General features: G+C 37.8%; 1 protein-coding gene across 1 annotated transcript in view; it reads right to left on the reverse strand.

Annotated features, from left to right (window-relative positions):
• LOC122812025 (protein transport protein Sec24C-like) overlaps positions 1-14,910 on the reverse strand; it is a 784,735-nt gene that overhangs the window by 10,766 nt on the left and 759,059 nt on the right. The window contains exon 20 of the mRNA XM_044084258.1: positions 189-278. Within this exon, the coding sequence (XP_043940193.1) occupies positions 189-278 (90 nt within the window). The remainder of the gene's footprint in view (positions 1-188; positions 279-14,910) is intronic.

A 14,910-nucleotide genomic window follows, 5' to 3' on the forward strand; every position in this document is an offset into this window, starting at 1 on the left:
CAAAGCACTAAAATTCTTTGTTTAGAAAATCAAGTATCTTGAATAATCCAGGTAAGGTGTGTATAAATATTTGTCTACCATCAAGGTGGAATTAGGAAATTATATGCTCTGTTAATGATTCAAGTCCACAATCTTTCAGATAACCCAATTCTACCTTTTTTTGTATGGATCTGTGAAGAGTTACTTACCTTCAAAAACCTGGTGCGTTGATTCTGAATTTTTTCAACAATTTTCCTAACTTTCTGGGAGAAAGGTGTATTCAGTACCGGCAGTGAATACTGTAATAAAAGACATCAAGATTATAGGTCACACGGGTGTGGGATAACTGTCAGAACTTATACTTTATTTCTCCCTAACTACACAAGCTAAATGAAGCATTTTATTTTGCAAACTGTTTGCTTATTATTATTATGTTTATCTATACAGTTCTAATATCACGCATTGTTCAAGTTCAAAATAACATTTGAAGAACTCCCCTCCCCTGCCATCTGCCTAATCAAATCCATGCTGAAACTCTTTCAAAAGATGTGGCCTCACTGCAAAACATCTGCCATGTAACCAGCTGAAAGGTGCAATATCTGGAATGGATTGGTTTCACTGTGTTAGTAAAATTCTTCTTGTAGCTATCGATGCCAAAAATAATAGTCTGGCGTGTTTTTTTTTTAAGTTCTACTAAATTTAAAATCTAAGACTGAGAGGAATAAGGGATACTTATACTTAGACATTGTCACTGCAAATGTTTCCATGTTCTGAGAACTCTATTCCTGACCAGCAACATTTAGAAGATACAGGACCCAGGGCATGGCCTCTGGTACACAGTTGATTCTATAAAATATTTTCATTTGAAGTATTCTCTTCCTGACTTATAATATTTCATAACAATGTGAGCTTATTTGTATGAACAATTTATTTCATTCATTTACTAATCTAACATAAGCTCCCCACCGTATTTCTTTCTGTTTGCCTATACTCTGATATCAATCCTTGATAGGGAAGACAATCTCTAACCTACAGTCCAAATGAATACTTGGCGACTTCCCATTCTATTACCATTCCCTCTCTAATTATTTGCTCCCAATACCTTGGTTCCTTTACCAGTTTTCTCCAATAAATTCCAGCACCCTCCTGCCTACTGTCTGTATCCCTAACTGCAGTCATCCCTATGAACAGAATCTCCTTTCTCCATTCTCGTGTTGGCTTAGTACTTAAAATACTTTCTGCTATTTTTATGAATATAATATTCTGTATGATTACTGTTATTCTCCTTAAAGATCTGCAGCCATAATCCCACTCTCTCCTTGTTTCTTGACCCCCCCCCCCATTTAATCATTATCCCTTTCTACTCTGAATTACAAGTTTCTGCTTGTGCTATGTATAGGACCCTTAACTGTGTAGCTCTGAAATATCCCTTCCAATCAGGTAATCCATATCTGCCTTGTTCTTTTGGACGAATCATCTTATCCCACTTGACTCTTGCCGTCTTCCCCTCCCAGATAAAATCCTTCAGTTTTTTATTAATTGCTATCCACAACTTCTCCTTTGGTTGATAAAAAAATATACCTGACCTGTGTATAACACTAAAGGGACTAAAGCATTTTAACTGCTTAAATCTTACTATCTGTCTATATCCATATAACAGAGCTTCCAATTTCTCAGTTTTTGTATTCTTTTGTTTAGCCGCCTCCCACATATCCTTAGCTGCCACTCCAGAATCATTTTTTATCCATACCTCTAAGTACTTCATTTTAGTTGTCTCTCTCTCTCTCTTTCTCTCCCTATATATATATATATATATATATATATATATATATATATATGGGTCTGCTTTATATGATCGACAGTTCATATGATTGACAACATTTTTAGAGAGACCAAAACACCTAAAGCTCAAAACACCAACTCATTTGGTCGAAACTCATAACATCGACACATGGCATTCAAAGCATTATGCCCTTTCCCCACTGTAGTGCGACCCTGGAGTTAGAATAAATAGATAGGGGCGGTGTGGGGGGGGGGCGTAGCCCCCCACATGCATAGTAAATTTCACAGATACATGTGGATAGTTATAACAAAGATGACAATATTTATCTAAATAATGTGGGGGGCTATGCCCCCCACAATCTATTTATTCTAACTCCAGGGTCGCGCTACAGTGGGGAATGGGCATAATGCTTTGAATGCCATGTGTCGATGTTATGAGTTTCGACCAAATGAGTTGTTGGTGTTTTGAGCTTTAGGTGTTTTGGTCTCTCTGAAAATGTTGTCGATCATATGAGCTGTCGATCATATGAAGTAGATCCATATATATATATATTATATATATATATATATATATATATATATATATATATATACACAGATAGATATTGCTGAACCAATTTTTGTGTGGGAACATAATTTACAGCTATTGCCTTTGTTTTAGCGTCATTCAATTTGTATCCCAAAAAGATGTGAAACAGTCTCAAAATGTCCCACAACACTGAAATGTCCTTTTCTGGTTTTATCAGGTATAAAATAATACCATCTGCAAATGCAGCCAGCTTTTCTTGATTACTATACCAATTATATCCTTGAATTTCTGAATCCCTTATTTTTTGCCAGTGGTTCTAAATATAAGGCAAATAACAAAGGGGAAAGAGGACACCCCACCTGGTTACTCTGTTGAAGCAGAAATTATCAGAGAGGAATCCACCCACTTTACTTTACACCTCCAATCCCTCACATATCCTCCTAATCAACCTAGTAATTTTATAAGGGAATGCAAATACTTCCATTGCCCTGCTCTTAAAGTCCCAGCTTACTATGTCAAATGCTTTCTCTGCATCAAGATCTACCAACAACAGTGGCATTTTCTTACATTTTGCTTCCCTCTGGATCATCAATGTTTTGTTAATGTTGTCAAATGTTTGCCCCCCCCCCCCACAAACAAACACTATCTATATCTGTCAATATTTGTATCACATTTACCATCCCTTTAGCTATTATAAACATAAACACTTTATAACCATGGTTTAGTACTGAAATGGGGCTGTATAAAGTTGGATCTGATGGGTCTTTACCCTCTTTATGTATTACAGCTACAACTGCTTTTTTCCAGGATGTTGGTACTTTTCCTCCTCTTAAAATACAGTTAAACAAAACCTTCCAGATCTTTACCATTTCTTTCCCTCCTAGCATCCAAACTTCCACAGGAATACTGGCTATTCCTGGGGACTTTCTTGTGGACTGGTTGTACATCACCATTTTTATCTCATCTCATCCTATCCAGTTAGTAATTGAGCCTCATTTACCTCTAACCTTGGCATATTTAATTCTGCCCTAAACATTTCATTTGTACCTTTTCTTGATTTCCATATTTCTCTGCTTTATAAAGACTTTCATAGAATTTCTGAAATATTTCCAATATCTCTATAGGATCTCTTGTTATCTTTCTTGTTATAGGCTCTCTATGCTTGGTGACAGCCCTTTCTGCTTTCTGTTGCCTAAGTCATTCTGCTAAAAGTTTTTGTGCTCTACAGTTATTATAAAAAAAGTTGCTCAACAGCAATCTTTCTAAACTCGTGCATATTATTGAGGTAATCCCTTACTTTCTGTTTAGCATTCTGCACTTGCTCCTCATTTTGTTCTGTGAAATTCCCCCTATTGTGCAATACTTTAATATTTGTCAGTCCGTGTGAATAACTCTTGTTACTTCTTAACCATATCTCCCTTTTTTTATTTCCACCCTATTTTTAAACTCCACTTTAATTTTATCCCACTCCTTAGCTATATTTTCAGACACAATTTCTATTTTCTCTAATAGCTCCTGAATAATTTCCACTACCCATTCTTTAAATTCCTCTCTTTTCAACAGATAGGTGGGAAAGCACCAGTGTCTCATTTGTATTTCATTACCCTGTGTTTTTATTTTATTTTACAGGTGGCCATGGTGGTGCAGTGGTTAGCATTGTCGCCTCACAGCAAGAGGTTCTACGGTTCAATCCTCAGCTGGGGTGCCTTCTGTGCAGAGTCTGCATGGGTTTCCTCCAGGTGCTCCAGTTTCCTCCCAAAGACATGCTGTAGGTGGATTGGACACTCTAAATTGGCCCTAGGCATGAGTGCGCGTGTGTGTGTTCCTTCCGTGGAAGGTTGGGTGCCGGGCTGGCAACTCGACACTGTATAACTTCACTGCCAATCAAGAGTGGACAGATGATCCACTGTGGTGACCCCTAATCGGGAAAAGCCAGAAGACCCTGTTATTATTAGCACATGATCTGAAACAGTTATTGGGCATGTATCAAAACTTTCAATTAAATGCACATGTTCCTGGGAAATGTAAATTCTGTCTAGTCTAGACCATTTTTTTCTATCTTGGGGAATAATATATAAATTCACTCCAAACTCCTAATACTGAATTCACATCTTCCATGCCAAATATCTTCATAAACTTCTTCAAAAGTCTACCCTCCTTTGTTATGTTTTCCCTTCTGGGTCCCCCAGACACATCTTCACTGCTGCAAATCAAATTCCAGTCCCCACCTATAAGTAATATTCCTTGCTGAAAGCTAATTATTTCTCTCAGAATTTTCTTAAGCTCCATTATAGCAGTTTTAGGTGGAATATAAATACATGCCAGTGTAATCCTCCTCCCTTGCCTGTAGCCCCTTAGTATTACAAATCTACCATTACTACCTTTTTATCCACTTCTATCACTATTGGAACTGCTCTTGCAATTAATGTAAGTACTCCACTTTTCCTTTGTCCCAGGTATTCCACTGAATAACCATGCTGAAAACCTTTTTCAGATTCACATGTTCAGTTCTTTCCATGTGTGTCTTCTGTAGCATAGCTATTTGCACTCTACATTTTTTAATATAGCTCACAACTCTTTCTTTTTTGTGTTTATCTGTTAGACCATTGCCATTTAAAGATATTACAGAAAGCATCATTTGGTTAAAAAGTTATTATTCCCACCTTTTATGTGTAACAGTTTTTTTTGTTAAGTGTCTCATTTGAACTTTCATGTTACATGCATACACTGTCTGGCAGGTTGATCTTTTATACAGTTGCATCTTGTCATACCTATTTCAGCCTATATCACATTTTAGAAAACTTTTTCTTTTATTGAAAGCCCTAAAAAAAACCCATACCCCTATGCCCCAAAAACCTGTTAACTTAATAATAACACACAAAACTATGTACATCTTCAAATACTGAAGTTTTACCGTCCCAATAGAAAGAAGTGTCTCGAACTGACAGCCACACTAACATACTTGGGTTAACCTATAAGAAAGGTTATCCATGCTAAGACGCACGGTACAGCCTGTGCTTCTACTAAGTGCTGTCTGGTTATGTCTTATCTGTAAACATCTCCCAGATGGGAAAACACTTGAATGCTTTCAGAAAACATTATCTCCTAGCCATTTCTCTTTCTAAGATTGCCTCCATGGAGACATGAGGACAAGATACAGAGTTGTTACTAAGCGTGTATTTATTTGCTAGATAAAAGCTTTATAATAGTCTACGCTCTTTTTTCATTTACTTGCTTTCTCTTAAAACCTGTTACTAGATCAAGCTAAGGGCCTTAATCCAGTCATTCCCCTATGCAAGAATGAGAAAAGTACATCATTTTTTTTTCTTTTGTCATGCACTTTTGACCAGACTTTTCTTCTTTTTTTTCTACTGCAGTGCCTACATTTCTTAAAACTGAACAAGGAGAAAGAAAGAAGGGAAAAAGAAAAAAAAAAAAACAGGAGCACCCATTTACATTAGTTTTCCCATTACACTTAAAATGACTGAGAAAACTTTATTTTACAGCATGCAAAGAAAATAATGCACTATAAAAATATTACTATAAAGAAAAAAAAGTGTTTTACTTACAGTTAACTTTCTCCCTACTCTTCACTTTCTTACTACTCTTCCCTCTCCTAAGTATTTTTCTGAAAATTAATGGCATGAAGTTGGGCATACGCTTTAAAGGCCCCTACAAGTTTAACAAAGTAAAAACGTCCAATATTTCCAGATTTTCTTGTTCTTGTCATGTTTCGCAACTTAATAATTATTGCTTTTTAACCCCACATTTTTCATTTCCATTGTTTTTATTCCTGTTCGTGTGCCAAATCCTGTGCCTGCTTCATTTCCAATGTACTTCTAGTCAACTCTTGTGCTTTTTTCCTTTTCTAAAGCATTTTCCATTGAAACACTGGAAAAGATTTCACTGGCACAGTCTCCCTGTGGTCTTTATTATCAGAAGAACAAGAAGCAGAAGCTCCTTCTGTTTTACAGCTCACCTTTTGCTGGATAAACTTTGTATTTCCTCCTTAACATCCACTACATCAGAAAATGATTTTTCCCTCCAGGAAAGAATATTTTGAAGATAGCTGGGTACAACAGTTTGAATCTCATGCCTGTTCTTGACATTCCCTAAACAATGGAATAAATGTACTACTCTTCTGCCTGGTGTACGGTGAGTAGTCATTCTCCACAAACATTCTGCTGTCTCCCACTTTTAGTACTTTGTCCTTCTGTCACAGTTTTATCAGAATCAACTCCTTCAGCTGGATGGATTACAACTTTACTATTAAAGATCTACTTTGCTTTCTGATAGCCAGGTTTGGAGCATACACATGGTGTGCCCTTTCAATTAACAACTCCTGCTGTGGAATACCAGTCCAGTTGCTTATTTGTGCTTTCATAAAATTAATACAGTCTGCTCCTTCCAGCTTCTCTGGTACAGTAGAAAATTTCAGGCTTTCCCTATGTGCTCTTTTTAATTCTATTATTTTTTGAAACATCTCTTCTTGGGCAGTCTCATTTTCAGCCAGCCTTTTATTAATTTCGACCTCTGATCTTTGCAGCTTAAACACCTCATCTGTATATCTGTCAAAAGCATCTTCCATTTTTCCAGCCTTTTGTTATTAACAGTTCATATACTCCATTAGTGTTTTGTTTATTTTAATCAGGTCTGTGTGCAGCTGTCTTATAACTTTCCTCTAGGTTACTGGAAGTCATGTCTGGAGCTTGCACTGCTTTTTGCTGAACAGATGCAGTACTCTTCCCAGTCAGTGTTTTTCCTCACCTTTTGTAGCTGATTTTCTTTTAGGTTCTGTGTATTTCTTTTTTTCCTGGCATCCAGGCAGTGCACTTACTAGCCAGTTACTGAAATCTACCCAGAAATAGAAGTCCACTGGCTTTCTCTGCTGAGTTTCTGCTTTCACACTGGAAGAGCTAGAATTAAACTGTTACTCAGTGGGCAGCCATCTTGGAAGTTTTTAAAACATGTTTTTTTGATAAATTAATATGACTCAATATTATTCAATATTACTTGCCACTGATATTTGCTAAAAAATGAATGCAAGCAAAACCCTTTCATAGTGTGAAACAAAATGGAACATATCATTTTTAAGACTCAAAATGAGGAGCCATCTTTATAATCAGGTACCACAGTTGATAATGGTATTCATGAATACTTCCAGTGTCAAAAAAAGCAGATCTCCACACTCAAAAGGAAATTGATTAATATCGTTGAAAAATTGCCAGCTAATTATTGATTTCAGCAACAGTGAAATGCCTACCATGTAAGTATAGTCCAGTTAGAAGGCTTGGAGTTTATTTTAGTACAGGATGAATGGTAAAGGACAGGTTGGTGAAGTCACCTGCTAGTTATTCAAAAATTAGCCATGTTATAATAATGGTGGTGCAGTTGTTTTGACTAAGTCTCATTTTGCTGAATCAAAATTTTACTAAATCATGATTGAATGAAAACTGTAGAGTTTACAGAGAATCACCCTTGGTGCATTTTGTGTTTGCAAGGAAGCAATGATTCACTCTGTGTGCTTCGTTTTCTCCACTGTTGTGTGACTTTGGAGTTGCTATATTTTAAATAAGAGGGTAGGGTAAAGCCCCCCACATGGTGGTACAGATTTTCTCTTATGGTTTAAGGCCCTCTCTTCCATCAGACTGTTCAGAGCAAAAATTGTGTCATCCATCTCCTCCTTTGCCCTATTACTTAAGGGTGTTCATCAAAGCTTTGTTTTTGCCTCCCCCCGTTATTCTTCATCTTCATTAACAAACTTCCCTGTGGCCTACCCATTTATCACTTACACTATATGCCAGTGAGATGGTATTACATTCCTTTGAATAAGAAGTCGAGGTCCCATCTATCTGCCTTTGTTCATGATAGCTCATATGGATGTAAAAGATCCTATGGCATTTACTGACAAAAGAGTAGGAAAAGTTCCCATGTGCCCTGGCTACATTTACCTAGTCAGTATGAATATTGCCTTGGGTCACCCTTGAAAAGAAGACCTGGTCAACAAAAGCATAAAATAAAAAAAATTGTACAGTCTTTCATTTGGAAAAGACCACACTGTGTAGTGTTAAAACCAACACTTTGGTGAAAAGGTTGTGACACTTAGGTTTTGTAAAAGTAGACCATCGACATTTTTAATGAAAATGAATTGGAGAAGCATGACACAAAAAGCATTATTAGTCCACTGATACATCAAGAAAAGACAGCATTAATCATTCTCACTGTAAGAAAAGATAATACTGTATCTATTTGCAGTGGCTTGTATACCAGGCTGTGAGCACCAGAAATATATTCTCTGCCTAGAGTCAAACAGCTGATGTCTATGCTAAGCAATGGAATTGTGTTTTCTAAAACAGACATGGCAGCTGCAGATCAACAAGTATTACTTGATGACAATTCTGAAAAAAAAATGTAATGATTAATATGCAGAGGTTTGTGTATAACAGACCCCTAATTAAAGTGAACACAGCACCAGCTGTTTGTAAAATGTAAAATAAATCATATTCAAGGACATGATTGTAGCTGTGTCCCTGGATGATTTTGCTGATTACTGGGAAGAATTAAAGTGGGCACCTCAACGTGCTGAATATCTGGACTATATTTTAGTTAGGAAATGTACACACCCTGCTAAAGAGAAGGAGAAAGCCAATCATAAAATGCCCCCTCCATCTGTATGTGAAAGACTTCCAGGTCTTTTTTAGTTGGATTTATTATTGTAGAAAGTTTATGCCCTAAATAAGGTGAAATCACAGCTGGCCTTAAACACAGGCAAACTAGGTGGTTACCTAAGGACTAAGCAGCTGAGGAGTGACTTTCCATTTTTTTTATTTATTTCAATTTGAGAGTTCAGTGACTACAACAAATATATTTTGTAACTCTTTTGCCTTGCCCTCACCACTCACTACTAGAGAGCTTTTTTAAAACCATGTTGAATTTATGGAGTCTGACACCTGATTTGACTGCCAGATGTAATGTGCTGCTAGCAACGACACTTACTGTCCAGTAAATCATCAGAGTAGCTTTTACAGTCACCTGCAACAAACAGCCCCCTAGTAACAATGTTCATACTTTGCCAATTCCCCATACTCAAACACCTCCACCTTGCCCTACAATTTGCTCCATCTCTGGATTGCAGGATTCTTTTCCTGTACATCCGTCCAGTCAGCCAACTTTTTTTTTAAGTTGGGATCTCTTTTTGAGCATAGGACTGGGTGTTTGGAGATACAGTCTTTGGAAGCTTTGACAAAGTGAGAGATAACTCCTTACCCTTGGTCTTGCCTCAGGACCTGGAGGCAGTGCTGGGCAGTGATGCGACTTGACAAGTTGTTGGACAATAGTCTCTATAAGTAATGTGGGCATCAAACCTCCTGTCCAGTATTTCATCCATAGTCTCTGCCATTTCCTGACAGGTAATATAATTATCACCTCCACTTGTACTACTAATAATGGGTACCAGTGTACCACCCTCCAGAGCACGGCTACCTGATACAGGTGGTGCTGGTAGAGAAGGAGGTATGGAGGCAACTCTGGCAGGCTAGGACCCAGATGTGCTGAGTGCCTCAGCTGGTGATTGTAGTGGTGCTGTACTTCCACCTGTAGGAGTACAACAAGCCATGCTGGAGTGGTCAGTCCTGTTCTCTGTGCTGCTGCATATATCAACAGAAATGGAGATATGTTAAAAAATAAATAAATACAAAAGAAAGGATAGTGACAAAGGGGTTGAGGAAGGGACATACATAAATAAGAAATTGCATTATTAATTATTTTTTCATACACATAAAATATAGTGAAGGAAAATATGCTCTTTATTGATCTCTCTAAAGCCTTTGACATGGTAAACCACCAACTACTCATAAACACACTGACAACCTTTTCCCTAGAAAACCAGACTATCCAGTGGTTCCAATCTTATCTAAGTGGTTGACAACAGGCTGTCCTATGGCAGGACAAATTGTCCACCCTTCTACCTATCACCCTTGGAGTCCACCAGGGCTCCATATTAGGACCACTTCTTTTTTCTATCTTTATTAATGACCTGTGCGTGGTCATCCTGGATGCAACCTGCATCCAATATGCACACGATTCCACTTTAATTTCCTCAGCCATCTCCCCCTCTGATCTGCAGACTTTAACCCAAAATGGTTTTAAGACAGTTAAAAACTGACTCCTTAATTGTAGACTCATATTAAATCCTAACAAAACGAAGCTGCTGCTGTTCTCCCCCACCCGTAGGTCCCCCTTACCAACCTTTACTATAAAGTCTAACAATGGCACCATTATTTCACCTGATCCCTCTACTAAACTTTTAGGTGTAATAGTAGACAATAACCTCAAGTTTGATATGCACATTAATCAAACTATTAAAACAGTCAGTAAAAAACTTGGCTCACTATACAGGATTAAACCCTTCCTAACCTCACTAGCCAGGACTGTTATTGCCCGGACACACCTACTCTCCACCCTCCTTTATGCCTCCCCTTTATTTACAAACCTGAGTAAAATTGACCTTAACAAACTATCAAGCTGCTATAATAATATTTCTAGATTTGCCACTGGAGCAGCATACAGAACACACCACTGTCATAACTTAAATCAACTAGGGTGGCTTGAATTACCTAGCCTACTTCAATACAACCAAATAATAATTGCACATAAGATTCTTTACCAACCTGAAAACACACCAGTACTTAAAAACCTTATCACCCCCTACAGTAACCTCAAGACTCTATGCTCATCCAACAGGCTACTAGTTCAAACAGTCAAAACCCAACAACTCAGCTGGTGAGTCTTTGCTCACCAACTCCATTGGCAAAACTTGGAACGCTCTTCCTACTGATCTGACTTCGATTCCCTCTATAACCCAATTCAAAAATAGCCTTAAACAGTACTTTAAAACACATTGGTTATGTCCTTGCCCTAACCCTGACTAACTCATATCCTATGTTATAAGACTTTCACTTCACTTAGACTGCATGTTACTATTAGTCTATGAACTGGTTAAGCTATAACATGGGAGAGTATATGTCTTTTTATCCTTTCATTGTATCTTATTTCTGAATTTGCAAACTGTACTTATGTATAAATTAATTTTCTGCATGTAGGTTTGGAGCTTTTCTCCCTGGACCTCCGCTGAAAATGGACATATATCCAGTCGGACTATCCCGGTCAACAAGTGTAAAATAAAATAAATAAACAAATTTTAAAAGTAAGACCTGCCCAGTTATTTTAACATTTAACCATTTTATGAACAAGTTTATTAGTTTAACTATTTTAACAGCTGAAATTATGCCATGACAAAAGGATTTTTTTTTGTTTTGGGTTTGGGGAATTGAACCTGCAGCCATCCTAACAATCTCAGTGCATACAGACTTAACATGAAGTGATATTTCTCCACCTATAAGATTGCAAAGTCATGCTAATCCTATTAAGGAATATTAAGTATTGACAGATGCTGTCCTACTGTATAAATGTTTTTTACCATTATTTTAATTGCTGTCACTATGCAAAGAGACATTTTCCACAACATAAGTTATACCTACCCAGTGCTCTCTTAGGTGCTTTAGTCTGTCTATATGCATCTCCCTTGTTTCTTTCAATCTCTGCAGGGACTGGAGACACAGACAGCAGAAACAAAACCTGCATGGTGCCATGCATTGGCAGGGTGTATGGATAGGTAAATTATGTTATACTTACAGTACAGAGATGGACATTGTGTGTTAACTTCAGCCTCCCATCAGCCAAGAAGGTCAGGTTTGTGGTGATTTATGTCACTATACTGCTAATGGCCTTGTTCCCCCAAGTGTGGGATGCCAATAGCATGGTTGGCAGCATTGGCCAAACTATTCCAGGCATCAGCCTTATACAGTGACCAGGAGAGTAGCCCTCTTGCAGGATCCTCCACTTGTACTGCTTATAAATCATGGACAGAAAAATCCTGGATTCTTTCTCATGCTACCTCTGTGCTTGAAAAGGAGCACCACCCTTACCTTCTCCAGCCATACTTGTCTCACCCTCAAAGATCTCTGGAAAAATGACATAGAATTGGTGCCCAAATGACTTATTGCATGTTTCAGGCGTCATGCAATGTTAAACACTGGTGGGCACATCATTTGCTTAATGGATGGCAAAATAATAAAATATAGACACGACATTATTATGGTTCCAGAGGCACTTTAATGTGTGAAACATGGAAGTCCTCTAGTCTTATGTTTGCTGCTGAAAAGAAATGCTCAACCATGATTGCACCTTCAAACAGTTGAGACAGAATGAGTACTGGTCTCAGCTTTCCATTTACATAGTGTGGAAAACCACCTCTCATAATACTGAACAAATGGGCAACATGTGGAACACTTACTAATAACTTACCCACAACTTCCTCTTGGAAGCTCATAACATGGTTAACATGTGTCATGTTATATTTATAAAATGCTCTTTTGTTGAATTCATATTATCTAGAGTAATTTACCATGAACATCAGTTATAACAACTGCTAACATTTGAATGTGTTACACACACTTTCAATGCGGAAATGCAAAGAACATGGCTCTTTAAAATTTACATTGAGAAACTTTAATCATAATGAGATGCACTTATAGGTTCATAGGTGTGTACTTGGCTAACACGACTAGGACCCTTTTAAGTCTTCCCATGCATCACAAATCTCTGGCAAGTTCTGTGGTACCCTTGATAAGTGTAAGCAGGACCTTGGGAGATGAACCATTTACAGGCTGCCTGTATTTATTAGAGACTTAGGTGCTAAACCAGGAATGAATTTCCTGTTTCCCATCCAATTTTCCAAGTTGCACTTGAACTGATTTAGGCAGGAATTCTGTTTCACATGGATAAGCAGCCTGTTCCAGAGAAAATGTGATTCAGACACAACTATAACCACAATGAGAAATGCATTATTATTGGCAAATTAACATGTCCCTGAACTGCCAACTAGTGCAATCCGTCCTGAACTCACTAGTATTCTCCCTAGAGGCCCATGCATTGCCCCTACACACACACACACACACACACACACACACACACACACACACACACACACACACACACTCCAACCCAACAACAAAAAAGCCCCATCATAGTTGATCAAACTCATGGAAATACTCACCCATTCATTGACAGTCATATTTCAAACCCTCCCCCCACAGAAACATTTATACAGCTTTGTCCATGCCCTTACAAACGTGCACATGTATGTCTATACATATACATACACTAACACACACACACACACACACACACACACACACACACACACACACACACACACACACACACACACACGCTCATCTTCACTGAACTACAGGGTGACAAGTATGTTTTTACTGCAGTCACTTTTTCCTCCTAGAGTAAAATTTTAGTCAGCCAAGTAATTCTCTGAATCACTTTTCCACACACATTGGGAGTTGTGGGCTTTTCTGGGGGACAGCATATGGCAAATTAGCATGATCATGTAGCTTTGCCTGCAAGAATGTCTTCTGTGTTTTGGCTCCCAAAAGCTTCAGAGGGAGAGTGGTCTTGGAATCAGAAAGGCTTACAGCGATGCGGAAAACTGATGAGCTAAGACTTCCGCATTGTGCTAAGCCTTTCTGAATCCCATTGTTTAATTACTTCTTCCCCTGTGACATGCAGCAACATGTCACATTGTACCTTTCTGGATTCTTTGCTATACCACTGATAGGCAGGAACATTATCAAACCTCCAAATCTACATGTTCCATTATTTATTTATTTATATTTATTTATTTATTAACCGGGAAGGTCTGACTAGGTTGAAAACCCCTTTTCAGCAGAGACATCTCCAAAAAAATAACAATCTGCATTCAGAATGCATTGCAACAAATATACATACAAACTATGCAATATAGATGAACACATATACATTTAAGATACATACAGAAAACACTACATGGTATAATGTCTGTTCATAAGGTAAGAAACAATGTAATTTTGCACAACAGCAGATGTTATTATACTAGCAAGTCCAGCAGGCATGAATTAATATATAACATAATATATATTAATGCAAATGGCAGTAGAGAGTTTCACATTCTGGAATTATTTAGAAGAGTATATCACATTCTGAATAATAAAGATAGGGAGTGAGATTCCCCAGAGTTTGTAAGTGCTTCAAATCCAACAACTTTTAACATGGGGTTCTTAAGCTGTAGATATGAAGGCACAGACATGATGGGATGTTCTGTTAGCTTGCAAATTTTACTTATTCAACTGCACAATAGTAAAGAAAACCAAATCCCATGACTGGTTAACATTCCACAACCATGTTAAGAAATGGTGCTAATAATTACAGAGACTTACAACTGCCACTTGCAACACTGCTTTTGAGGCTCCCAAATATTGATGTGCAAACAGCATCCTTTATGTCCATTGGCACCATACAGACACTTGCAGAAGCAGATACATAATTTTCTAGGAATCAACATCAAGAACTTGACATATCAGAAGTGCATATTAAATTACTGCAGTCTAGAATGGGACAGAACCCTCCTCTAGAGGCCGGAACATTATCCTCTTTCTGAAGAAGAAAGAGACTATGTGGCCTTTTTGAGGAGTAGATTATGAAACTTACTCAAAGAGCTCTGTGGTGACCAA

The sequence above is a fragment of the Protopterus annectens genome, chromosome 9.part0, assembly GCF_019279795.1.
Source record: "Protopterus annectens isolate FY-2018-M chromosome 9.part0, PAN1.0, whole genome shotgun sequence".
NCBI classification, from domain to species: Eukaryota; Metazoa; Chordata; order Ceratodontiformes; family Protopteridae; genus Protopterus; species Protopterus annectens.